Below are 26,547 nucleotides of genomic sequence, written 5' to 3' on the forward strand. Positions count from 1 at the left end.
TCGGACAAGATAGTTAAAGCTATAGCTGATAAATCATCCATAGAAGACTTCCATGCTCACCTTCTGGCAAATTTCATTCTGGCTAGGGCAATGTCCTCTCTAATACAGAAGTACTATTTCAGAGTGCAGCGACTGGATGAAAATCTTGCGGATTACATCCAAGATATCACATTTTATACCCGAGTGTTCGCCCTGCATTTTTCCGAAGACCAGATTGTGCAAACTATTGTTGAAGGTATCTCTCCACCTTATAGATCCTATTTATGTTTTGAGTCTCATCTCCAAACCTTGGCAGAATTAGAGGCTATGGCTGTCTCAGCGGACTTAAGGTTTTAAAGGAGAGAAGTGCCAGCCAGGAAATTGTACAAGGGTGGGGGTCATTGTACTGTGTTGGCATTACACACCGAAGCGAGAGACTTCCTCCCCTCATCATAGGAAAGTTTGATAAGCCACGATGGTTTCCGTGCAAGTAGAAGGCATCTAAAAATGCAAACAGTACAGTAATCCCAGAAATAAAGCATTTGTACAGAGGAGCCAGAATAATTTGTCCTCATCTTTGAATTGTGTGTTTTTTCTTTCGTTGCGTGAGGTTATGTTTGCCAGTGATTTATTCAAGTGCATTATTTGAATACTGTAAATGCACCTTGTTGGATACATTGCAGAAACAGTTTTCCATGACATTTGAAAGGCTTAAACTGTAAATGAAATGGCATACGGCTTTTAGTGCCGGGAGTGCCCGAGGGCATGCTTAAACTGTGAATGAAGGTGATTGCATGCATTAATGGGGCTTAGAATACTTTGTGATGCGGCAAGGGTTGACATTTCTGAATTACGAGTTGGGGGTTAATTAGAAATAACGTAATTCAAAGTAATATTTCTGCGTCCCAACGACTTTGAATTAACGAGGTTTGACAGTATTAGATTTCTTCCACTCTGAGAAAAGTGATACAACTTTGCCACGATGGGGTAACCTTCTAGGAGTTAATAAATATTAATAAAACAGTAACGCCTGACCTTAATTTCTTGGTAGGTGATAGCTGGGAGAAAGTAAAGTCAGATAATAAAATACAGTACATAAAAATTTTCATTTAATGTTTGTTATTCTATTGTTACAGAAACCATAATAATTTTTCTTGAAGTGGGGGGACGGGGGGCAATTTTAGTACTGCCTAGGGGTGACTCTAAACTTGAATCTCAGGTGCATATTAAATTTCTGATTAAATTTTAAAGTAATATATCAGAGAATGATGAATAAGTACAACTAAGTTTATTAAGTTTATTATCATTTTTACAGTTTATGCTCCAACCTCAGCAGCAACTTCAACATAATTTTTTTCTACAGGAACATCTACTTGTTCTCCACACTGAAATCGAGTGAAGTCTAGCACAGAGATGCCTGTATCACCAAGCCAGTCTCCCACTCTCAGTGTAGGATCCAGCAGGAAATCTTGATGGATCAGACAGGATTCTTCATCAGGATTGCTATTTGGAATGTCTTCACCAGGACTACCAATCTTCAAAGGATTCATTCCTGAAGAAAATAAGTAACAGGTTCAATAACAGGGTTGAAACTAATACATTCAATGAAATTATTACAGCAATCATCGACTTAATCGTAAGACATTTCTGCTACAGAGAAATACAATACTGGAAGAAAAAAAAAAAACCTTCAAGAAGATTATAATGATGGACAGCAGTGGTTGTCGTTTTAGGGAACAAAACATTATCAGCCCGTGTATGATATTTGTTTAACATCCATAACCCCACCAACTTGGCCCCACTGTTTGGAAGTCCGGTCACAAGCCAGTATAAAGTGGTGAGTTGTGGAGGACCAACGTCTCTTTAAAAAACATTGGTCCAGCTGGCCCTATTGGTGGTATCTTGTAAGGGGCCCTTGCCTGGCTGAAGGCACTCGGCAGGAGTTGGGTGAGGAGATGATAATGATTACGACGAGGACGGTCAGCCATCGAACTTTTCTGTATATTTTACTTAGATTGTTACTGCCCTAGAACCTATCAAATGTTATGTGACGCATCATAATGTGTGTGATGAAATAATAAAAATATAAAATAAAATAAAAAAGTTCTCATGATTTGAGGGCAGCAGACAATGACAAACAATCTGAATTAACTGATTTTTTTTCTGCGCAGTTTAATACAGAATGTTTACAATGCATACTACAAATTTAATATTACCCCTAAATTATAATTTTCAATGCAATACACCCTTGTGTATTTTTCTCTATATGCTGTAGGCACACCTTCAGTTACACATGTAGACCTTTTTCTTTTCTGTTTGTTCAGGCTCCTGAAAAACGTACGATGATGATGATGATGATGATGCTTGTTGTTTAAAAGGCCTAACAACTAGGTCATAGGCCCCTAATGGTATGAGGTGGAACGAAATGTAATCATAGTATTAATTTGAAAATGTATCCACTAACTAGAATTTAAAACAAATGATCATGAATTTAAAATAATCAGTGGATCTAATTTGCAATGCCTTATGTACCGGGGGTACACCTTCTCCGTCCCATTGAACTGTGTGCCTTCTAGAAGGCCATCTGTGTAGTGAATCCAGAACTAATCAAGATACTTGGACTTTTAACCTTTAGATGTCTCTACTATCAGCCTATGTGCTCCCTCTGGCCGGATTGCGGACAATTAATTTTTAAGGGAATTTTCAATGTTTGTAAATCTTAAGTTTTGGTAGAATTTTTTTAAGGTGCTAATGTTGTTAAACACTTCTACGGCTTCCCTCTTCTTTACGTTAACAACCAATCAGGAATTGTGTGTATAGTTCTCTAGCCAATTAAAATTGGGAGTGTGTACCAGCATTCTGCCCATCTCAAGAAGAGTTCTGGAACTTTGCCCCCTGAGATGCTATAAAAGCTGGGCGCTTTAGGGCCATATGGCTTCATCGCGCCGGTCTAGTGTGTGTGTGTGTGTGTGTGTGTGTGGCATAATATGGAGGCGCAGGCTCCCTGCCATCATCGGAAGGCCCAACTACTCAAGGTAATGGCAGAAATTTCTTAACATGTGATAGCTCCAGGCAGATAACTTGAGGGAAAGGTTTCAAACTTCTTTTCTTAATGTAAAATTCTAAGTCATTGTTTAAATGTCAATTTTTGACAAGTTTGAGGACTCTATTCTACTCCCTGCTGGGAAGTATGTAAATTCAGGGAGTAAAGAGTGTTCACACTCCGATAATTCCCATTCAACTTGGTATGGGGTGACTAAGATTTTCAAAACCTCTAAATTCTTCACTCTGCTTTGGTACTTAATATTTCGCATCTAGTCACCCCTTTGTATAGGCATAGCCTCTGCAACTTCGGGCCATACGACCACTTAGGATTTTAAGTGTTTCTCTAAAAGGAGTGAAAGTGTTTCGCCTCCTAGCCTTTTGTTCATGGCCCCGTTTACAGTGTAATTACGTAAAGAAGAGGGAAACCGTAGAAGTGTTAACAACATTAGCACATAAAAAAAATTCTTCCAAACCTTAAGGTTTACAAACATTGAAATGTGTAAATGACTGTTGAGTAGAAGTGACTGTAAACACAGAATTTGAAGTTTATCTGGTGTAAGTTTGTAAGAAGCTTGTGCCTCTGAGAGGCTGGACTGTAGGAACTTTTGGAGCTCTGTCTCCTAGAAAGCAAATGAATGGAGCAAACATGCTCTTGTAAAAGTGTACCTGTTCTGAGCTACAGTATATTGCTCAACTCTTATAAATTATTGTGTCAACAATTTTTCACTATTGTACCTGATTTTTAGACTGATAGTCCATTGTCATTCCATTTAACTGTTATTTGTTGTTGTTTATTCAGATTATCAAAATACCTAATTTTAAAATTTAAAAAAATGTAAAGAAATAAAATTTTAAAATTTAGTGCTTTACAAAATGCTCTGGTCATTTCCCTGTCCAACCATTCACCTCAGCACCTTCTTACACCCCTGAACCATGGAATCCTCTGAACACCTTATTTTCTGATAAAATGATAGAAGAAATAGATTAGGTAGAAGGCATTGCCATGAAGAGCAATCATATATATCATTCAGATTAAAAGTTTAAAAATATTTTAAAATACATAACAACAATCTAAAACAGAGTCAATAGAAGAAAACGTAGTTAACAATAAAGTAAAAATTAAAAGCCGATAGAAAACTCACTTTCATACACGTTATAACAGGCCACTATTCCTCATAAAATGGATAATGAGGTTTGCCGACTGCTTGTCATCTCATAGGATGAAGGATGGTAATCAGAAGTTTTAGACTATGGAGCAGATTGGCCAGGTCCCTACACTCCGTAAGGATGTGGTAAGATGACCGTTGCATGCACACACCAGGGAGACTTTTCCGTTCAGGAATTAGGAGTGCATTGCTATACCATGGCCGACCTGAAGAGGACATAATACCACTGCTTCTTTCTGAGAAACCCGAAGAGAGATCTTCCATACCTTCGTAGTTCCTTTTATTGTTCTAAGCTTATCTGGAAGAGGGGTGGCGTTGTAAGGCAACAGGGAAATTAGACTGACTCCTTGGCAGCCCTATCAGGTAGGAGCCACAAGAATGTGATTCTGATGCTAGCACTCCAACACCCGGCAAGCAGGTCTGGGATCCGTTGCACCAGAGGGTGCCGAGGGAAACATACACCAATGGATTGTAGCGAGCTCAAGGAGTCGGTACACAGCAGACAGTGCCAGCAATCATCAGATAGCACATACTGCAGAGATTCAAGGGTAGCATAAAGCTCTGCTGTGTACATAATACAGTTTTCCAGAAGTGAAAAAAAATAAAACCTGTTATTATCGACAACGAATGCACAGCCTACCTTCGCTTATGCCCTCGAACAATCCGTGTGCACAACTACTGAAACAGGATACCAGCCAACAATGGAAAGGAAGAGCATCCGATAAAAGGAGAGGGTCTGCATTCTCTTTTGGGCCGCTGTGCAGATGCAGCATTATTTCATGTCGTTATAGTATCCACGGAGGTACATTGCTTGGTCGTCTGACAAGACAAGTGAAAAACATATAAATGAAGCTTTACTGTAATTCTGTTGTAGACAAAGAAGCCCCCTAGTAATTTTACTGTGTTGTTTAAATTTGCAGTAGAAATGGGGTGCCAAGGAAGGCTAAATATATTTTGGGTGTGTTGCAAAAACAGAGCACAAACTCTGCCTCATTTGTATTTTACTTGAAATAATTCAGAAACTACCTACACAAGAAACGACTTAATTAAAAGTAGAATGCCAAGTAACTTCTATGCTGGACTAACAAGGAATGAGGAAGCACTGTTGGAAGACTTCATTAAGGTACGTTCCAAATTTTGAGTATTTTGAGTATTTAAACATAAATGTTTAAACATTTCTAAATAATTTCCAATGTGATTGATAGAATCTGATGATTAAGATATAAGAATTTCATAGCGTTCCGTACTGAAGTGGGTTCACTATTAAGTTCAAAGAAGATATATGATGGTTCAACCTTTCAATACTATTAAAATAAGAAATGTAAGTTTACATTCCTACTTTTTCAAAAATGCAAAATTTACAAACCCAAATTCAATATTCCAGGCCTTATATAGTTCCTACTGACATTTTCCACTTCCTATAATCCATCCACCTGATCCACTAATCCACCTTAAACTACCACACCACAACTACCACACATCTCTAATTATTTAGACCACTCTAACTTTCAAATTTATACATTACACTATTCTAATATCGACCTTAACTCTTACCTTCAAGATATAACACGCTATGTCATTACACTCCTCAACTGTTCCAATTTTGCGCTTTTTAGTATTTTTTTCTCTTCTCAATTGTTTTTTCTATGTCGTATGTTTCAATAACTTCAAGAATCCAACACACGGATTTCTTTAACTTGGATATATTTCTTTCGACAAATAATATACAACTATATAGTACTATTTCACTCATATCAGCATTTATGAAAAGTGGACAACATGGAAGGCTCTCAATCGATTACGCTCTAGTACCAAGAGATGCAAGACCAACATACAGAAATAAGGGCCTTCCTGTGGAGACAGTTTACTGCAAGTGTGGTACTAAGCAGACCAACGATCATCTTCTACTGTGTCCTTCTTCTCCAGTCACTTGTACCATTAAAGACCTAATGAGGGCAACTCCAAATGCGCTTGTCGTGGCCAATTTTTGGTCTTGTTTACTTTGTACTTCTGATAAATAAATAAATAAATAAATAAATAAATAAATAAATAAATAAATAAATAAATAAATAAATAAATAAATAAATAAATCATATCAGCATTTAAAGGCATGATACTTGAACTTTTTAAATTTTTTCATCGGATTTCCACAAAAGTTTGGAAGCACAGTGCCGATCGGCACATATATCTTGCTACTCTTCAAGAATTTGCTCCATACTATATTTATTTGATCCACGACTTCTAAATGATTTTCAGAACTATCAACACGCAGTGCTGATCCCTAAAATTATACAGTGCCTCATGAACTGCAACTGAAAAATACGTATTTGATTCTAGACTTCTCAATAACACTGAATTTTCAACAGAGAGTGCTCCCTAAAGTGTTATAGTGCTTCATAAACAGCATCTGACAGAATTATTTAAACTTCATATTTTGTTTAGCTGTGCATTATCTTTTATATTTATTTAAGATTGGCTAAAATTTCAACACACAGTGCTCCCTAAAGGCAAATGATGGAAGTATTTAAACTTCACATTTTATTTACCTGTGCATGGTCTTTTATACTTATTTGTGATTGGCTGATGATGACCAAGAATACTGGTCGAAACCAGTACCAATTAATTAGGCCTACTGTAAGTAGGAATGTAAACTTACATTTCGTATTTTAATAGTATTGAAAGGTTGAAACATCATATATCTTCTTTCAACTTAATGGACAATCTGATGATGTTCCTTCATGAAGAAACATGTCATTCCATTTTCAATTAAGCTCTTTCTTTTTCAGGTATAATTCTGTTGTCATGTTTTCTTTTCAATTAGTTTCTAAATTTACTTATTCATAAATAAGTATTGAAAGACTGAAAAACCTTATAGTTGTAAATTAACTAAAAACATATAACGGTATAGAAGAAGTGTGGTATTTCTTACAGATTTGAACTGTAGGAAAAAAAAAGTGAATCACTTACCAACTATATGCTGGGAGAGTTGTTGACCTGCATCCTTAATATTCCCAGGTGCTCCAGTTGCTTTGAATGCTACAACAGCACCGTACTTGCCTAGTAATACACCAGAGTGGGCAGTCGGTTCTGGATGGGCATAGCCAGAGAGAAGAGTGTTGTCATCAGCCAAGTAACATGTTGCCCTACGTAGGGCAAGGTTTTCTCCTACCGTCCCAATTGCTAGGGCCAAGTTTTCGGCCAGACTCTTTCCACCTTCACCAATCAAACCTCTCAAGTCATCTGAAGATAAGTTCAACTAGGACAAAAGTAAAATAAAAGATCACAAATATTATGCAAGATGAAAATTACACAAGAAATTTGAAAGAACAATTTGACATTGATAACTTATTGTGAAGTTGAGATGTTGTTCCATTGTATTACTGCAAATGTTATTAAAGATGATGATGTTTGTTGTTTAAAGGGGCCTAACTGCAGGATCATTGGCCCTTAATGGTACGAGATGAACAAAATGAAAATGAAAACTTCAAAATGTATCCACTGACTAATCTAAAATGAATGGCAATGAAAAAAAGATCGTGAAACAAAATCAGTGGATCTAATTCACAATGCCTTAATTATCTGGGATGATGCTTATTATCTAGAGGGGTCCAAAACTGAGGCCATTGGCCCCTCATAATGGTACTAATTACTAGTAAAGCAGAACCATGATATTCCTCCTACAGTGGTACTAATCGCAGGTAACATAGAATCATGGTGTTTCTTGCATGGTGGTACTAATCATAGGTAATGTAGACCCATGGTATGTCACACACAATGGCACCACTCACAGTCAACACAAACCCAGGGTGTTTCGCATATAAGGGCACTACTCTTAAGCAATGCAGGCCCATGGTGTTCCCCACATAGTGGGACTAATCACGGGTGCTGGTATTCCTGAGGTGTTCCTCACTTAGTGGAACTAATCGCAGGCCACGTATACTCATGATGTTGCTTACATAATGGTACTAATCATAGGCAATGTAGACCCACAGTGTATCACACGTTATGGTATCAATCTCAGGCAATGCAGACCTATGGTTTTCATCACATAGTGGTACTAATTATGGGCACCAGTCAGCCTGTGGTTTTTCTCACATAGTAGTACCAATCACAGGCAACATAGACCCATGGTGTTTCTCATGAAGTGGTACTACTCATAGGTAACACAGACAAATTCTGAACACTGTGGAACCGACCAGTGGAATGTACATGATTATACTTATCACAAGCAACACCCAGACCTGTAGTGTTCCTCACATAATGGTACTATTCCTATATAACGTAGACCCACGGCTTTCCTTGCAAGGTGGTACTAGTCACAAGTAATGTTGACCCATGGTGTTCCGCACATGATGGTACTAATCACAAGTAATCTCATGGTTCTAATGTCATCATCTCTCGGTAACCCCTTTTAGTTGCTCTTATAAAAGGCACGAGATACTGTGGGAGTAATCTTTGCCAGCATCCCTCACCCATAGGGGGTGTAGAGAGAGAGGAAAAAAAAAAAAAAAAAAGATGGAACTGATTCTTCGAAATTTGAAGTACTGGACAAAGAAATACAAGGGCCACGAAGGGCATGAAAATGGAAGACTCCATAGGCCTCAAATGCTCTAATACCATTGGTTTTGGAAAGGAACAAGAGTTGACCAAGGGAGGTCAGACAGGATAGATTAAAGTAAGGAGCCTGGCACAAGGGGAAGTAATGCCACGACTCAGCTACGGGCCCCGTGGTTGTCAACCCACACTTCCCAAGTTGAGAGCCCCTGGGGCACCTTCATCCCCCACCCACAGTGGCTGAAGTTCCACTGAGACTTATGCATAATCTTTATTGTTCTTACAAAGTTTTGAAGAATTTTTAACAAACTATTAACACTATCTGATTCTTACTGTGGGTAAAGTGATCTTTCTCCCAGAGAAGCAGCTGTAGCAGGTGTTTTCTGAAGAGAGAAGTAACACACAAGGACAAGGTAATTAAAACTTTCACAACCATCTGCCAGAGGGCAGATGTGTTTTTATTTAAGATGCAAGAAAGAAGACCCTCTCTGGCAGCAAAATGTACATGTGAAAGTAAATTTGGCCAGCAAACTGAAAGAAAACTGTTTAAAATAGAAGAGGTACCAGAAAAGGTTTAACAATGAATTTGGAAAAGTATGGAGTAAATGTTCACAGCCTCTGTGACTCATGTGTCAGTGTGCCAGCCTCACAACACTGGGTTCTGTGGTTCAAATCCCGGTCACTCCATATGAGATTTGTGCTGGACAAAGTGGAGGCAGCAGAGGTTTATCTCCAGGTAGTCCTATTCTCCTGGTCATCTTTTATTCCAGCAACCCTCTCTAATATAATTTCATTTCATCTGTCAGTCATTAATAATTGCCCCAGAGAAGTGCAGCTGGCATAATTCCTATCCTCACTGCTAAGTAGGGGCTTCATTCATTCCATTCCTGACCTGGTCAACTGACAGGAAACAGGCTGTGGATTTTCATTTCATGGAGTAAATGTTTGCTATTTTTCTGTCAAAAATTGGTAATTGTTGGACTACTTGCAATCTCCCATGTAATAAGACTAAAATCACACGTAGCATGGCAAAGAAGATTCTTACCTGGATGCAAGATGTTGAATAATCCAGAGATAGCTGAAGCAAGGTATTACATTAAAAATCACAGTAATATTGAACCAGACACTGATGGGCTGATTTTTACTATGAGTATGAAAAGTGAACTTTCTGCCAGAAAAGTAGCTGTAACAAGTATCTTCTAAACAAAAGGAGTAACAATAAGGACATTAAGTAAGATTAAAACTTTCACAACCTTCTGAAATGAAAGACATCTTAATACAAATGGAAACATATTTACAAAAAAAATTCCTCAATACTCTACTGGAGATAATGGGCGAGTTCGTATAATGTTTTAGGTATGTTTTCCTGAAGAAGTCATGACTTTAAAAATAACTTTATTGCAGCCAAATGTCCATTAATAAAGTACAATTGGGGCCGAGAACCTTCGATGTTAGGCCCCTTTAAACAACAAGCATCATCATCATCATCATCATGTTGTTGTTTGAGTCATCAGTCCATAGACTGGTTTGATGCAGTTCTCCATGCCACCCTATCCTGTGCTAACCTTTTCATTCCTACGTAACTACTGCATCCTACATCTGCTCTGATCTGCTTGTCATATTCATACCTTGGTCTACCCCTACCATTCTTACCACTTACACTTCCTTCAAAAATCAACTGAACAAGTCCTGGGTGTCTTAAGATGTGTCCTATCATTCTATCTCTTCTTCTTGTCAAATTTAGCCAAATCGATCTCCTCTTGCCAATTCGATTTAGTATCTCTTCATTTGTGATTTGATCTATCCATCTCACCTTCAGCATTCTTCTGTAACACCACATTTCAAAAGCTTCTATTCTTTTTCTTTCTGAGCTAGTTATCGTCCATATTTCACTTCCATACAATGCCACGCTCCACACGAAAGTCTTTAAAAACATCTAATTCGTATATCAATGTTTGAAGTGAGCAAATTTCTTTTCTTAAGAAAGCTCTTCCTTGCTTGTGTTAATCTGCATTTTATGTCCTCCTTACTTCTGCCATCGTTATTTATTTTACTACCCAAGTAACAATATTCATCTACTTCTTTTAAGACTTCATTTCCTAATTTAATATTTCCTGCATCACCTGCCTTCGTTCGACTGCACTCTATTACTTTTGTTTTGGACTTATTTATTTTCATCTTGTACTCTTTACCCAAGACTTCGTTCATACCATTCAGCAGCTTCTCAAGATCTTCTGCAGTCTCAGATAAAATAACAATATCATCGGCAAATCTCAAGGTTTTGATTTCCTCTCCTTGGATCATAAAGTACATTAAACTATTATAAGTAAGCATCACACCACTAACAAAAATTTACGTTTTACAGTAGTCCATAAGGGATTTTCTTCGTTCAGTGCATTTGTTGAAATGGTAGCACTCACAAAGGCCTTCACACAACTTACAAATGCACTACTCAGACAGGTCATGATAGCCGTGCCGAATACATAGCTTATGATAAAAACCATGCATTACCGACCTATTTAGAACACTCTGCATACATGTTTGGTCCAGACCAGCTACAGTTGAGCATGGCATCTGCCAAGTAAAATTCCAGGCCGATGTCCTCTTGTTTCTTCTGTCTAATTTGAAGAAGCTCTTGTTCCTGTTTTGTAGATGGAAGCTGCATTGTGATTCGTAGATCTTCCAGTAAAACTGTCTCGGAGGCTAGTATGTAAGCCAATTTTGAGGGTGATGTCTTGGAGATCCCCAGTGTTCTTTTCAGAAATCTAGCTTTGATATTTTCAATGGCTCAGAGATCAGATACTGTTAGGTGCTCCCAGAGGAGTTCCAGATGAGTATGTTAGAACTGGAATACTTTAGCATAGAATAAACTCATGGCCGTGCGTAAGGATAGTCTCGTGGGATCCAAAATATCCTAAATGCTTCTGATGGCTGCCGAAGTTCTCTCTCTTACATGGCATTTGAAAGAATTAGCTGAAGGTTGAAGTCATCATCATCATCATCATCATCATCAATGTCCCACTCCAGTCGCCCGGGTGTGGTTAACAAGCCTCCTCCATTCCTTTCTGTCCTTCCACTTTTCCCGCTCCATCCAATCCAGCTTCTCTAATGTCCTTCCAAATCTGATCCATCCACCTTCTTCTCGGTCTTCCAACTGGTCTCTTTCCCTTAATTTCTCTTTCAAATTCCCTTCTTGCTACCTGTTCCTTTCCCATTCTTTTTACATGTCCGAACCATCTCAGTCTTGCTTTCTGACAAACAGTTCTATATTTAGCTCTTCTCAGATTTTAATATTTTGAATTCTATTTCTTCTTGTCTTTTCAACCGATGTTCTTAAAAATTTCATTTCTACTGCTTGGATCTTACTATCTTATCTCTTATTAGTTACCAGCGTTTCTATTGTAATCTATCAGTTTCATGTCCGTATTGATACTTGGTATTTACAATCACAAAGAATGGGTACCGTCCACCTAATCAATACTTTATTATATCTTGTTACTAAGCAGTACCGGTTTTGACCTTCACAGAGGTCATCCTCAGCTGATCATGAGATCTAAAGTTAACTTAACATATAATTTTAAAATATTACTAAATCTAATGAAGAATGTTACATGATGTGAGTGATAATATTTAAATTCACAATATATAAAATATACAATGATATGATGTGTCTTCTGGTTTAAAAACAAGCGACAATATTCTATGACATGTATATGTTACATAAAATTCTAATGTACTGTTCGTGAGTAGTAGATAATTTGGTGAAATACAATTTCAACACGTAAAATGTTTATGGCATTCTTCAGGTACACTTTGAAGTTCAGTTCATATTGGTGAACCGTTGTATACATTCATTGGTATGTTTATACTAAGCATTCTGGAACATTCTATGATATGGATGTAATAAAACTTATCAAATAATACATTAAAATATGATAAAATGTTCACAGTATTCTTGCGGTGCGCTTTGGAATTATATTAATTTTGTACGTTCACAGGCATGTTTGTACCAAGCATTCTAGAATATTCAACTATGTATATTGTTTTTCTTTTAAGTTCATATGATTAAGAATGTTGGATGATGAACATCAAAATATTATGGTGTGTGATTAGTTTTCTTGGTACTAATCTCTTTAAAAGATATTGAGTAGGTGCAGATGCTCCCTCTTTGTAGTTTTGTTCTTGGACATTCTTATACATTCTTCTCTGTTCTCGCAGACTTTCGCTCCTTCAAACAAGATAAATACATCTATAAACAACCCAATGCTTTTTCCTTGCTCCCACAATTACTTAACCTCTTAATTGGGTATTATTGATGTGCTTGGTGTAACCTGCCCTGTGTATTTTTTTTAGCAGATTGTTGTTACACAGCAGGATAGGCAGAAAAGTTAGTCATATCATTCACCTGTGGTACAAAAAGTAAAATAAAAGCATTTTAATTAATAAATTTTAATGTCAGAGAAACTTTTAACCTTTTTTACATTAACTGCAAGGTCATTTACCTGGTTGGAATTTGAGAGTTTGGCCCATATTTTACAGCCGAAAGTTGAAACAAATAAAAGCAAAGGGTATTTATAAATATCATATCATGCATGTGACATTCTGAACCACTTTTCATTAACTAAAAGGTCATTTACCTATTTGAAATTTGAGTGTTTTGTTCATATGTCCATATGTTAGCACCTAAAATTAAAACAAAAAAAGAAAGGAATATTTACGAATTACACATCATGCTAGTGACATTGTGAAAGATTTTACATTAACTTCTCGGCCAGTTACGTCATTTACCTCACTAGAACTGCAGTGATTTGTCTCAGAGATAGTTTTCAAAAAGTAAGGGGTTGCGATACTTTCCTGTTTGGAGAAGTACATACTGTTTTCTGGCTTATGAACTATCCCCTGCAGAATTAGAAGTCCATTTAAAGATTTTATCTGGGTTAGATTTGTATCCACGCAATCTCTTGCTCGTGACCGTAGTTTCAAGTTCGGATAGGCTTCTAAAAACTGTTTAGCATAAAAATGGGTCTGTTCGGCAATAAGTTGAAACATGTCATTTTCTATGAACTGATCAAAATATTCCAACACATTGGATTCATCGTCGAAGTCCAAATTTACACCACTAGCACCAGAAAATACGAATTTCTGACCTGAAACACCACGCGGCGGGAAAGGTTGAAACATGTCTAGCACTTGGTCTTCATCCAATACGTCATATTGTTTATCTTGTTCTTCATTCTCATTCTCTGAACCACTTTCACTATCAGACTCATCATCATCATCTGTATCAAGCCACTCATCTTTGGAATTCTGAGAACATAAATCGTCACAATCGTTCTCTAAGTGTTGAATAATCTCGTTTCCTTCGAGCGTTTCGAACTTACGCCTTGAACTAGATGCTGCCATATTTGGCCTACTGTGGACAAGTAACACCGTACAGTTGCAAAATAAAAACCAACAAGCTTCAAGAAGCGTGATATGTGGTATTTGCTGCCATAGTGCAGGAAAAACCTCAATTGAGACGATAATACACGACGCGGCAAAGTAGCTCGTCATACCCAGGAGATATTCGCGATAAAAGACGAGTACGTATATATTCGTCATGCCCATTACCCTGTAACATTCAGCGTACGAATATATACGTCATGCCCAGTTAAGAGGTTAAGGAAAACTGTTATCTTATCATAACGCATTCGATTTTCACTCCTTCAGCCAGTTAAATAGACTATAGGCAGCTGAACAGCCACTTAAGGGGGCTGTTATCTTATCACAACATGGGCAATTGGCATCTGTAACAGTTTATCATCTTTGCTTTTTCTTATCCTCTAACAGGAGTATTCAAGGAGGCACATTTCTGTTTCATTATAAAGACTGAGCTGTTTCAACGCTCCGGAAAGTATAATCGTGTCAACTTTTGACATGCAGCTTGATACTGCAATTTTACCCAAGGACATTCTAATAATTTGTATGTTGGGACAGACACCTACAATAATATCCTCTTTTTATGACTTGTAAGAGCAATCAGGATCCTGATTTTTCACCATACAGGTTTGAGTTTGAGGCTGATGATGCCCTTAATATGGGCGAAACATGTCCCTTAACATTTTATAATAATATATAATATCTAAAAAGATCTCTTTGTATTGAATAGGTGGATATAAAAAAATAATAACACTTGTAACATTACAAATGAAGATGGCGAGAAACTGTTGTACTTTTGTACCAGAAATAACCTGATGATAAAGAACACATGGTTTATGAAGAGGAATAGCGATAAGATCAGCCGATATAGTGCGGATGGACAGTATGGAACACTCGTCAATTTTATAATAACAGCCGAGAAAGGGGAAAATATGTCAGTGAAAGTATGGAAGGTGATCATAGATTATTAACTGTGGAATTAAAACAAGTAAAATTCCCTAAAATTGTATTGAAGAAGAAACCAAAGATCAGTATTTGGGAATTGGAGGAGGAGGATAAAAGAATGGCATTCCAAAATTGTATAAAAAGGAAGTTGCCTAACACGGAAATACAAAGTGAAGAAGAAGAGTGGGACAATTTAAGACAAGACATTTGTGGAAGCAGCAATTGTGGTATGCAGGAAAACAAAAGCAATGGTTAAGGGGAAGGAGACACGGTGGTGGAAAGGCAAAATAAAAAAGAAATAAAAGAAAGGAACAAGGTGAGGAAAGAAATGGATAACAAAAAGGAAATCAGAAACTATTATACAGAATAATAAAATCAAAATGAATAAATCAGGAAAAATCAAGGCATTTGAGAGAGAAAATTGATCCATAGTACATGACGAAAAGGGTCTTCAGAAGGTGATGGCAAAGTATTTTGAAAAACTTTATAATGAAGATGGCTGCTCGGAGGAAGAAGGAGATAAGAAAATCGATATTAAGGCAGCAGGAAGCATTAGACTACAGTGGCTATACAGAGCCCTCAATGCCATATGGAAGGATGAAAGGATACCTGAAAATTGGCAACAAGGAAGCATTGTACCACTGTTCAGAAAAGGAAATAGGAAGATGATGATGATGATGATGATGCTTGTTGTTTTAAGGGGCCTAACAGCGAAGGTCATCGGCCCCTAATGGAACGAGATGGACGACAGGATACATGACAGTTAAAATTTTAAAACATATCCACTGACTAGAGTTTAAAAAATGGGAATGGAAAATGAGCATGAGATTAAAACAATCAGTGCATCTGATTTGCAATGCCTTATTTTGTAATAAAATAAGAGAAAATACAGGAGACAAAAGGAATAAGGCATTGCTTGCTGGGACAGATATATATACGTACATAACATTAGACATTAAAAGAACACATTAAAATGCGCAACACAAACTAAAATGAAGTCAATGGGATAAAAGCGCTATTGACACAAAAAACACTAGGACAAAGGACATCATCACACATGATGAAACAGACCACTATCCCTCATAAAGCGGATGACGAGGTCTGCTGACTGCTCGGCATCTTGCAAGATAAGGGAGATTGTACTCGGAAGATTAAGACTACGGCGCAAATCGACCAGGTCCACACACTCCGTAAGGATGTGTACCACGGTAAGGTGCTCGCCGCAGGTACACATCGGAGGTGGTTCCCCTTTCAAAAGATGCGAGTGAGTCAGGATACCATGGCCGATCCGAAGACGACATAATACCACTGCTTCCCTCCGCGAAGCCCGAAGGGAAGTCCTCCAAACCTTCGTTGTTCCTTTTATCGCTTGCAGCTTATTGGGAAGTGGAATGGCCTGCCACTCCATCTCCCAATAGGACATAACCAGATGTCTCAGATGAGAGCGAATATCACTGGCTGGAACCTTGAAAGGCAACGGCGGCAGTGTACCTGCCTCCTTGGCAGCCTTACCTGCTAATTCATTTCCCTCTATGCCCATGTGGTTTGGAAGCCACAGAAACGTGATTCTGGTGCCGGCATCCGAACACCCGGCCAGCAGGTCCTGGATCCGCTGCACCAGAGGGTGCCGAGGGAAACAAGTATCAATAGACTGGAGCAAACTCAAGGAGTCAGTACACACGAGAAAGTGTCGGCGCTCATTGTACAGTGCGTACCGCAGAGCTTCGCGAATAGCATAGAGCTTTGCTGTGTACACACTACAGGTTTCCGGGAGAGCAAAAAGAAACCTATCATTGTCGACAACGAACGCACCGCCCACCTTCGTGTCTGTCCTCGAACCATCCGTATAGACGACGACTGAACCTGAATAGCGGCCAACAACGGACAGGAAGAGCCTCCAATAAATCGAAGGGTCCATGTTTTCTTTCGGGCCAGTGTGCAGATCCAGGATTATTTCAGGTCGGCGTACTACCCACGGAGGTACCCCACTTGGTAGTCTGACAAGGCAAGGAACCGAAGGTACGTCAAACAATCGGTAACTGCTATCCAAGCGTATTCCAACCGGCCGCGTTGCTCGAGGACAAGCAGCGTACAGCAAACGGTTGCCATTGTTGAACACGCAAGGATAGCTTGGATGAAGTGGCATCTGTCGCAAATTTGCAGCATACGAAAGAAGCATTTGCTGGCGCCTCAGATGTAAAGGCGCCACACCAGACTCAGCAAGCAGGCTGGCAATGGGGCTTGTACGGAAAGCTCCCGTCGCCAACCTAACCCCGCTGTGGTGGATGCTGTTCAGCATCCCAAGCACGCTTGGCCTTGCTGAGCCATATGCTGCACTGCCGTAGTCTAACCTGGATAAAATGTGTGCCCGGTAAAATCGGAGGAGCACCACGCGGTCAGCTCCCCAATTAGTGCTGCTAAGAAACTTCAAGAGGTTAAGTCTCTTGGTGCATTGCACTTTGAGCTCCCACACGTGTGGCTCCCACGATAATTTACTGTCAAAAAGGAGCCCAAGGAATCGGTAAGTGTCAACAACTGGAAGAACGACATTGCCTAAATAAAGCTCAGGATGTGGGTGAAGAGTACAGTGACGACAAAAGTGGACAACGGAGGTCTTTGCGGCAGAAAACCGAAAGCCATGTTGTAAGGTCCACTTCTCCATCCTCCTAATAGCTTGCTGTAATTGTCGCTCTGCGACTGCCATACTGCACGACCTATAGTGCAGAGCAAAATCGTCCACATATAGTGACGGTAATACTGCTGGACCAGCAGCAGCGACAATACCGTTTATGGCAATCGCGAACAGAGTGACACTAAGGACCGATCCCTGTGGGACTCCATTTTCTTGAACGTGATATTGCGAATATGTCCTCCCTACTCGGACACGGAATAGACGGAAGGACAAAAAATTCGCAATAAATACCGGCAAGTTACCTCGGAATCTCCATTGATGCAGGACTGAAAGGATACCATATCGCCCTTCCTCCAGTCACCCACAATAGCATGTACCCCATAGCGTGTACAGAGCACTAAATATAAAGAAAAAAAAAAATTAATAATAATATGCCCTTCTGGCATTCGGCTGTGCGGGGACCTGTGTTGTCAGGCGGATACTACTGCCAAGGTACATGGCGCTCCCACCACGCAATGGTCCTGGGTGGACAGTTGCGGGCTTTTGGGCGTAATCGCACACGTAAGAGGGCCACCTCCGGGCAGCACGCACATCAAAATTTGGAATGGTCTACATCTGACCCTCAGAAAAATAATAAAAAATAAAGAGGGGACCATGGCCACATGACCCTTTAAGTCGCCTTCTATGACAGGCAGGGATTTCCTGTGAATGTACTTGACCCCTCCCATCCACAGGAGGTCCAACACATTATACCAAACCGCAATCCATGTCCGCACCTAGGTCGCCCCTTTTTGTCGACTCATACGACAGGCAGGGGGGCACCGCGGGTGTATTCTACATGTGCGTCCCCCACCCGCAGGGGGTAGTGTGTTTGGACCGTGAGAGGTATTTTATTTCCCTCAAGTCCGCCGGCAAGCCGGTTAGGACCCCCCTATCCGCCACCTGGGACGCGCCACGTGGGAGTATCACCTCTCCCCCTGCTACGCCTTCGTAGCAGGTTCGTGGAGAAATAGGAAGAAATGTGAAAATTGTAGAGGTATAACTCTATCACATGGGCTAAAAATAATGGAGAAAGTCCTAGACAAAAGACTGAGGGATATAATAGAAACACAGTTAGAGGAAGAACAATATCACTTTAGACCGAATAGATCAACAATAGACTTAATATTTACAGTGCGAATTATAATGGAGTAAACATCTGGAAAGCAACAAGGAAATGATCTTCATATTTTTGGATTTGGAAAAAGCTTATGATACAGTTAAGAGAAAACATGTATGGGAATGGCTACTGAAAAGGAATGTACCAAAATCATTAATTAACAAGATAAAAATGTTGTATCATGAGAGTAAAAGCAGTGTACAGGTGAGGAGTGGTGACTGAAACATTTTATAAAATAAAAATAAAAAAAGGTCTCAAGCAAGGAAGTGCACTGTAGTCATTATTGTTTATTAAATTGATGGATGAAATCATACGACGTGTAAAACGGAGTATCAGTAGTGATGAAGTGAATGCTTTGGTATTTGCAGATTATGTGGTGATTTGGGGAAAGAAAGAAAAGGAAGTACAAAGGAGACTGGACATTTGGAATGAAAATCTGAAGGAGTTTGGGATGGTAATTAGTAAAATGAAAACTGTGGTCATGCACTGTGGAAAAGAGAAGAGAGAAGCCAAGTGAACATAGACAGAAAATGGTTACAGAATGTAGAACAGTTTTATTCATGGAAGTAATGAAATCAACCCTGAAATTAATAAGACTAAGTAAAGGTACAACATTTTATCATCAATTCAGAGAGCTTTTATGCGATGACATAGTACCCAAGAGAACAAAATTAACATTATATAAACAGTATTTCATACCAATTATAACATACAGACTAGAAACGCTGGTAACTAATAAGAGACAAGATAGTAAGATCCAAGCAGTAGAAATGAAATTTTTAAGAACATTACTTAAAATGACAAGAAGAGATAGAATTTGTGACGTGTGTTTTCAAGAAGGACAGAGAAATTTATTTGTGTTCTAAAATTTATTGTAATATGTTTAAAAAAAAAAGTAATTCAGGGACATCAAGAAGGTTCGATCTAGGAAGAATGTAAAATTTTAATTTGGACTGGAAAAGATTCATGAACTCTAAAGAAGAATTACTGAACTAAATTGTATTGTAATTTTGAGATGTGTTTGAAAAACTTAAAGGGTCTTTATTTTTGAGGCAGCCTATACCGCATGTGCGGTTTCCGCTGATGAAAACTTTTGGGTCACAATAGAAATGTTCGAGACCTTGTGAAAGACTTAATTATAAAAAATGTAGTTCTTGTTGGTCATAATAAGAACTATTTTAATTGGTTGGATTAACAACCGTGGTAATTGGTGCAAATTTATGTCTGAATTGTAGCGAGCTTCCGTGATTGGCTTTTGCGAGTTTCCCAATTTCCGACCTTTGGCTACTTATTGGGAGCAGGGCTCTTGTCCACGTCTTTGGTTTTTGTACAGCTTAACAGCCGGACGCACTTTGGGTGTCGTCCCGTCAGCGGGCTCTAGTCACCTCAGGGTAAGTACGTTTTATCATCTCGAATTTTAAATTAATATGTAAATTACCTTTTAGATCCAGAGTTTACCTTAGACCTTGGCTTTAGCCACCTTTCCTGTAATGCCTTAGCTCTGCAGCTAGGCATACCCTTTTGATTTCGGAGGTAATTCCCTTTTCTTTGATTAACATATTTGGTTGTTTACATGTAAAACTAATTTTCTTACGGGAATGCCGCCCATAATTCCGTTTCGATTTAATGCACGCCTGTCGGAGCTATGCGTCCTTCACTGAAGCATTTTAGGAAAGGCAGCAACTCCAAGGGCCTCTGCATTAAGTTTTAAATTTTTTTTTTTTTTTTATTTTCGTTGTAAATCAAATTGTAAAGTTGATTCCATTTTTTTTTTTTCAATGTAACCTTAAAAGATTACCGTCTGTAATTAGAATGCCGCTGGTTACGTTTCATCATGCAGTTGTGTGAAGATTATTGTGTTTTCAGGTTAAATATGTTTTTAAAGAAAAGTAGAGTAGAAATGTTTTGGTATTTTATGTGCGGCAGCACAGATTCCTGTAATGTTATTTTTGTGCATTCTGAAAGCCATGGCTGCGAACCTTGTGGCTCATTTATATTATTCTTACCGGGCGAGTTGGCCGTGCGCGTAGAGGCGCGCGGCTGTGAGCTTGCATCCGGGAGATAGTAGGTTCGAATCCCACTATCGGCAGCCCTGAAGATGGTTTTCCGTGGTTTCCCATTTTCACACCAGGCAAATGCTGGGGCTGTACCTTAATTAAGGCCACGGCCGCTTCCTTCGAATTCCTAGGCCTTTCCTATCCCATCGTCGCCATAAGACCTACCTGTGTCGGTGCGACGTAAAGCCCTTAGCAAAAAAAAAAAAAAAAAAAAAAATTATTCTTTGTTGCACCTTTATTGCCAATGTTACCTTTGTTTTTGTTACGGGGTTACCCGTGGACCAGCAGAGGTGAAAGAAGGTGCCGGGGTGAATGGGTCTAACTACAATGTCCAGAACAAAATTTAAAATTCAAACTGAAGGCTATATTTAAAAAAAAAAAAAAAAAAAAAACACAACAACAAAACTTGAACAACCTTTCACTTAGTGAGATAACAATGACAGTTCATGTACAAGACTTAGGAAAAATCCAAGATTTTGGAACTTTAACACACTTGGCAGCCCCTAGTTTTACAATTTTTGTGAGCTCTTAATTCGAATTTACAACTGTACAAATTTACACAAGGGCAGAAATCCCTCAATACAAGGAGCGCATGCTCCCAACTCACAATATCAAGCCTCCCAGAGGCATTCATTAATCTTACAAAAACTTTGAAAAAGAGCTAACAGGCTCTCAGTTTTCCAAGCCTATTCAAGGCAGCATTAAATTACAAATTCTGGCCTTTGAAGGCACAACTTACAATAGGAAAAATGATTATACAGGGGTATTTGGTACCCAACTTATTGGGCTGTTGTGGAAAGAAACAGGTTAAGTAAACGGCCTGAAACACAAATTGAATGGAGACGAGTACTTCCACTCCTAAATATGCATCCTTAAAACCTAAAGGGCACTAGGCCGATGAAACAAGGGTTATTCCCAAACTAAGGAGGTGACTCATATACGAAAGAAAATTTAAGACATTACGGAAAGGAAGAAAACCGGTTACAAAACGTAGTCACGTCAAACCAATATGAAGGGGAGCTTGAGAGGGTACATCACTCTCTATGCCCGATTTGCAGTTTAAGTTTTATGAAGTTATTACAAAGGCCGGCAGAAGTTACATTTACAGAAAAGTAGGTTACATAGTTAAGGTTTCGGACCTCTCCCTCGGGTTAAACTGCAGAGCTAGCAAGAAAAAAGATGTTAATTGGTCATTACCTTGCTGAAGAACTGCTGCCTGATGAAAGAGGCGCCTCCCGCCTCCTGCTTGACACACACACTAAGTTAGATGATGATCAAATAGCCAAGAACCGTGAAAATCCGCAGTTTATAAACCCTCGGAGAAAGTTCGAGACCTTTCATGAATAAACCAGCCACACCCTCTCACTTTATTGGAGAATTTAAAAGTCACACTCAAAATCGAGGAAGAAGTCTGTGATAGGCAGAAAATTAATTACAGAAATTCGTGATTGGCTAAATTCAAAACTGGCGGAAAGAAAAGATAAATATTGCCAACCAAAAAATGAATAAACGAAATTTAGTTAAAAAAAACTTACGAATACAAAATTTCTTCAAATCAAGGTTCTTCAACTTCGCACCAGGGTGCATGATCATAGTTTATGAGCAGTGACATCTGTTGAAGAAAGTCCAAACTTCTTGATAAAGGGCAAACAAAACGAGTAGAAATTCACACAGTACTGGAAACTTCACAATAACAAAATTACATCAAATTTTAGTGGTGCCATCTTCAGAGTAAATTTATAAGTTGGTCTGGTTTCAAGTTCACTGTTCCTGCAGTAGAGGAGTTCTATTAGGCGCAAGATTTAAATGTGCGGCGTAGAGGCGTACCTCCCGGTACAGTTTTAATTCTCTTTTTTTCTGTTCTCATGTCATGCCATCTTTTAATTTGTAAGTAAATGTGGACTGAAGGGTAACCGCTTTAACGTTTCTTTCCCTACAACGTCAAGTAATACTCCATCCTCTTAGGGATCCCAGCCCATTTTCCCACATCTTTCACTAGTTGTCATGTTGGTAATCCTGTTTGTTTTGGTATCTAGCAGCGTGTCGCCGAAACTTGCGATGGTAATTACTGTTGTTTCGTAACATTATTATTGATTTAAATGTGTTCTTTTCATTAATGTTGCCTGTTTTGGGGTGACAGAATTCAAAATATTAAAATCAGAGAAGATCTAAATATAGAACCGTTAGTACAGAAGATACAGAAAACAAGACTGAGATGGTTTGGACATGTAAAAAGAATGGGAAAGGAACGGGTAGCAAGAAGGGAATTGGAAAGAGAAGTTAAGGGAAGGAAACCAGCTGGAAGACCGAAAAGAAGGTGGATAGGTCAGATATGGAAGGACATTAGAGATGCTGGATTGGATGTGGCAGAAGTAAGGGAGCAGGAAAAGTGGAAGGACAGAAAGGAGTTATATTTTTGTCCATCCTTCTTGGAAACACAAGTCACAAATTCTATTTCTTGTCTTTTTAAGCGATGTTCTTAAAAATTTCATTTTTACTGCTTGGATCTTACTATCTTGTCCGCATCTTTGGTTTTTGAACAGCTTAACAGCCGGATGCACTTTGGGTGTCGTCCTGTCAGCGGGCTGTTTCCACAGCCTGTTTCCAGTCATAAAACCAGGTCAGGAATGGAATGAATGAAGCCCCCATCTAACGGCGAGGATAGGAACTGTGCTGGCTGCCGAAGCTTGTCGCACTCCTCTGGGGCAATGATTAATGACCATACCTACCAACTTTACCACTTTACCAACTCCGAGCGACTGGAGTGGGACACTGATGATGATGATGACGAGTCTCCTAGAAAGAAATTGTGTGGAGCAAAGATGCTCTTTTAATGTAGTAAATTTTAGGAACCGAGTTTCCCAGAGGAGTTATTGAAGGGAGCAGTGGAGCTTTTGTAAAATTTGTAACTTGGAGCTACAAGCTCATTTTGTTAAATTGTTGTTGTCTGATTGTTCTAGGCTTTTCTAATATTGTTTCCTGAGCTCGCGAGCTAACCTTTATCCTATTGTTATTTGTTATTGTTTAACAAAGTTTCAAATCTGAACGGAAACCAAAAACAAGGAAAGAAATAAAGTTTCAAATGAGAAATTCAAAATGGGTTTCTCACATGTCTAATACATCTCAATATGCGTACCATTAATGGCGCAACAGACGTAGAAACTGTATTCCACCCCTCCTTATGTGTTTTGTTGCACTGCAGATGTAGCATTTGCAATGGCTGTACGAATGCTGCATTTAATGTGTGAATTTTTACTTAAGTAAAAATCTCAACATACAGCTGGAGTGTAAGATGTGTCCTATCTGTCTTTCTTCTTTGAACACTAGGCAGATCAACATAGTATGTGTCTCACCAGCGGTCCGTTAGGCTTGTACAATGTCATTTTTGGCTGGAGTATCAACTGTGAAAGAGAGTATGTTCCCCACCTGTATATCAATCAGGAAATGGCCTTCGGGAAAATGGCAATGTCTTTCGATATCAGGCCACAACACCAAGTATGCTGAAGGGGGAGGGGGAGTCTAATACAAATTCGGTGTCCGTCGCACCACCAATGATGCACATACCGCAGTGTATTAGGCATGCAAAGGAACATTTCGAGTTTCTCCACTTGTAGAACCTAAGAGCCAATGATTATCTCTACTACTTTTCAGGATATTAATTTTTGTTTTATTATACTTTCAAGCTCTGCTGTATTTAGATATGTATTCTCCCAATTTGCTACTATAATAAGTGATATTGAATTAAGGTACAGCAAAGCTTTGCGATGAGCTCACAGTTGCGATCGACAGTATTCTGTACGGAAGAAGTCAGCTCCCGCATGAAACATTTTGGCTCATTTAGTTCTATACCTCTTATCTTTGAATCATTAGAAACTAACTCTAACCATAGTCATCTTTGTCTCCACCCCTCACAACCTTGTCTATTATTCTCATACATAACCTAACCTCGATGATGATGATGCTTGTTGTTTAAAGGGGCCTAACATTGAAGGTCATCGGCCCCTAATAAAACGAGATGGACGACATGATATGTGACAGTTAAAATTTTAAAACATATCCACTGACAAGAGTTTAAAAAAAAGTGATGAAAAATGAGTATGAGATTAAAACAATCAGTGGATCTAATTCGCAATGCCTTATTTTGGGATAAAATAAGAGAAAATATAGGAGACAAAGGAGTAAGGCATTGCCTGGTAGTACAAATGTCATCATCATCATCATCATCATCATCAGTTTTCCACTCCAGTTGCCCGGGTGTGGTTTACGAGCACTCTCCACTTCTGTCTGTCCATGTACCACTCTTCTCTCAAGACATCCCAGCTGATTCCTCTTGTTCCTATGTCCTCTTTCACTTGGTCCAGCCACCTCTTCCTAGGTCGTTTTCCGGCCACGACTGTGTGTAGCCATTGTTTTGCTGTCCTTCCATCGCCCATTCGTTTGACATGGCCAAACCATTTCAAACGGGCCCTTGTCACTTTTTATTCAGGGATGGGTACACACCAGCTTGCTCCCTTATTCTTTCATTCCTTACCCTGTCCCTTTTTGTCTTCTGTACCATAGTTCGTAGGAACTTCATTTCTGCGGCTTGTAGTTTGCTGTCCACTTGTTGGGTTGTTGTGTATACATAATTTACGTTAGACGGTAAAATAACACATTAAAATGCGCAACACAAACTAAAATCAAGTCAATAGGATAAAAGCGCAATTGACACAAAGACACTAGCACAAAACACAACATTACACACGATAAAACAGACCACTATCCCTCATAAAGCGGATGACGAGGTCTGCTGACTGCTCGTCATCTCGCAAGATAAGGGGGATTTTACTCGGAAGGTTAAGACTACGGCGCAGATCGACCAGGTCCACACACTCCGTAAGGATGTGTACCACGGTAAGATGGTCGCTGCAGGTACACACCGGAGGAGGTTCTCCTTTCAGTAGATGCGTCAAGATACCGTGGCCGATCCGAAGGCGACATAATACCATGGCTTCCCTCCACGAAGCCCCAAGGGAAGTCCTCCATACCTTCGTTGTTCCTTTTATCGCTCTCAGCTTATTGGGAAGTGGAATGGCCTGCCACTCCATCTCCCAATGAGACATGACCAGATGTCTCAGCTGAGAGCGAATATCACTTGCTGGAACCTTGAAAGGCAACGGGGTCAGTGTAACTGCCTCCTTGGCAGCCTGATCTGCTAACTCGTTTCCCTCTATGCCCATGTGGCTGGGGAGCCACAGAAACGTGATTCTGGTGCCGGCATCCAAACACCCGGCCAGCAGGACCTGGATCCGCTGCACCAGAGGGTGCCGAGGGAAACAGGTATCAATAGACTGGAGCGAAATGAAGGAGTCAGTACACACAAGAAAGTGTCGGCGCTCATTGTACAGTGAGTACCGCAGAGCTCCACAGATAGCATAAAGCTCTGCTGTGTACACACTACAGGTTTCCGGGAGAGCAAAAAGAAACCGATCATTTCCGACAACGAACGCACAGCCTACCTTCGTATCTGTCCTTGAACCATCCGTATAAACGACGACTGAACCTGGATAGCGGCCAACAACGGGATGATGTTATTCTCTATAGAGTAATAAA

At 39.4% G+C, this 26,547-nt stretch overlaps 1 protein-coding gene across 6 annotated transcripts in view; it reads right to left on the reverse strand.

The window, feature by feature from the left end:
• Positions 1–1,250: 1,250 nt before the first annotated feature.
• mEFTs (elongation factor Ts, mitochondrial) overlaps positions 1,251–26,547 on the reverse strand; it is an 85,013-nt gene continuing 59,716 nt past the window's right edge. For all 6 annotated transcript variants that reach the window (XM_067145314.2, XM_067145315.2, XM_067145312.2 and 3 more), the window contains exons 4-5: positions 7,158–7,446; positions 1,251–1,531 (exon numbers count right to left, since the gene is read on the reverse strand). In XM_067145314.2, coding sequence (XP_067001415.2) covers positions 1,296–1,531; positions 7,158–7,446 — 525 coding nt within the window. In that variant the 3' untranslated portion in view covers positions 1,251–1,295. The remainder of the gene's footprint in view (positions 1,532–7,157; positions 7,447–26,547) is intronic.

Source organism: Anabrus simplex, chromosome 4 (genome assembly GCF_040414725.1).
Source record: "Anabrus simplex isolate iqAnaSimp1 chromosome 4, ASM4041472v1, whole genome shotgun sequence".
Classification (NCBI taxonomy): domain Eukaryota; kingdom Metazoa; phylum Arthropoda; class Insecta; order Orthoptera; family Tettigoniidae; genus Anabrus; species Anabrus simplex.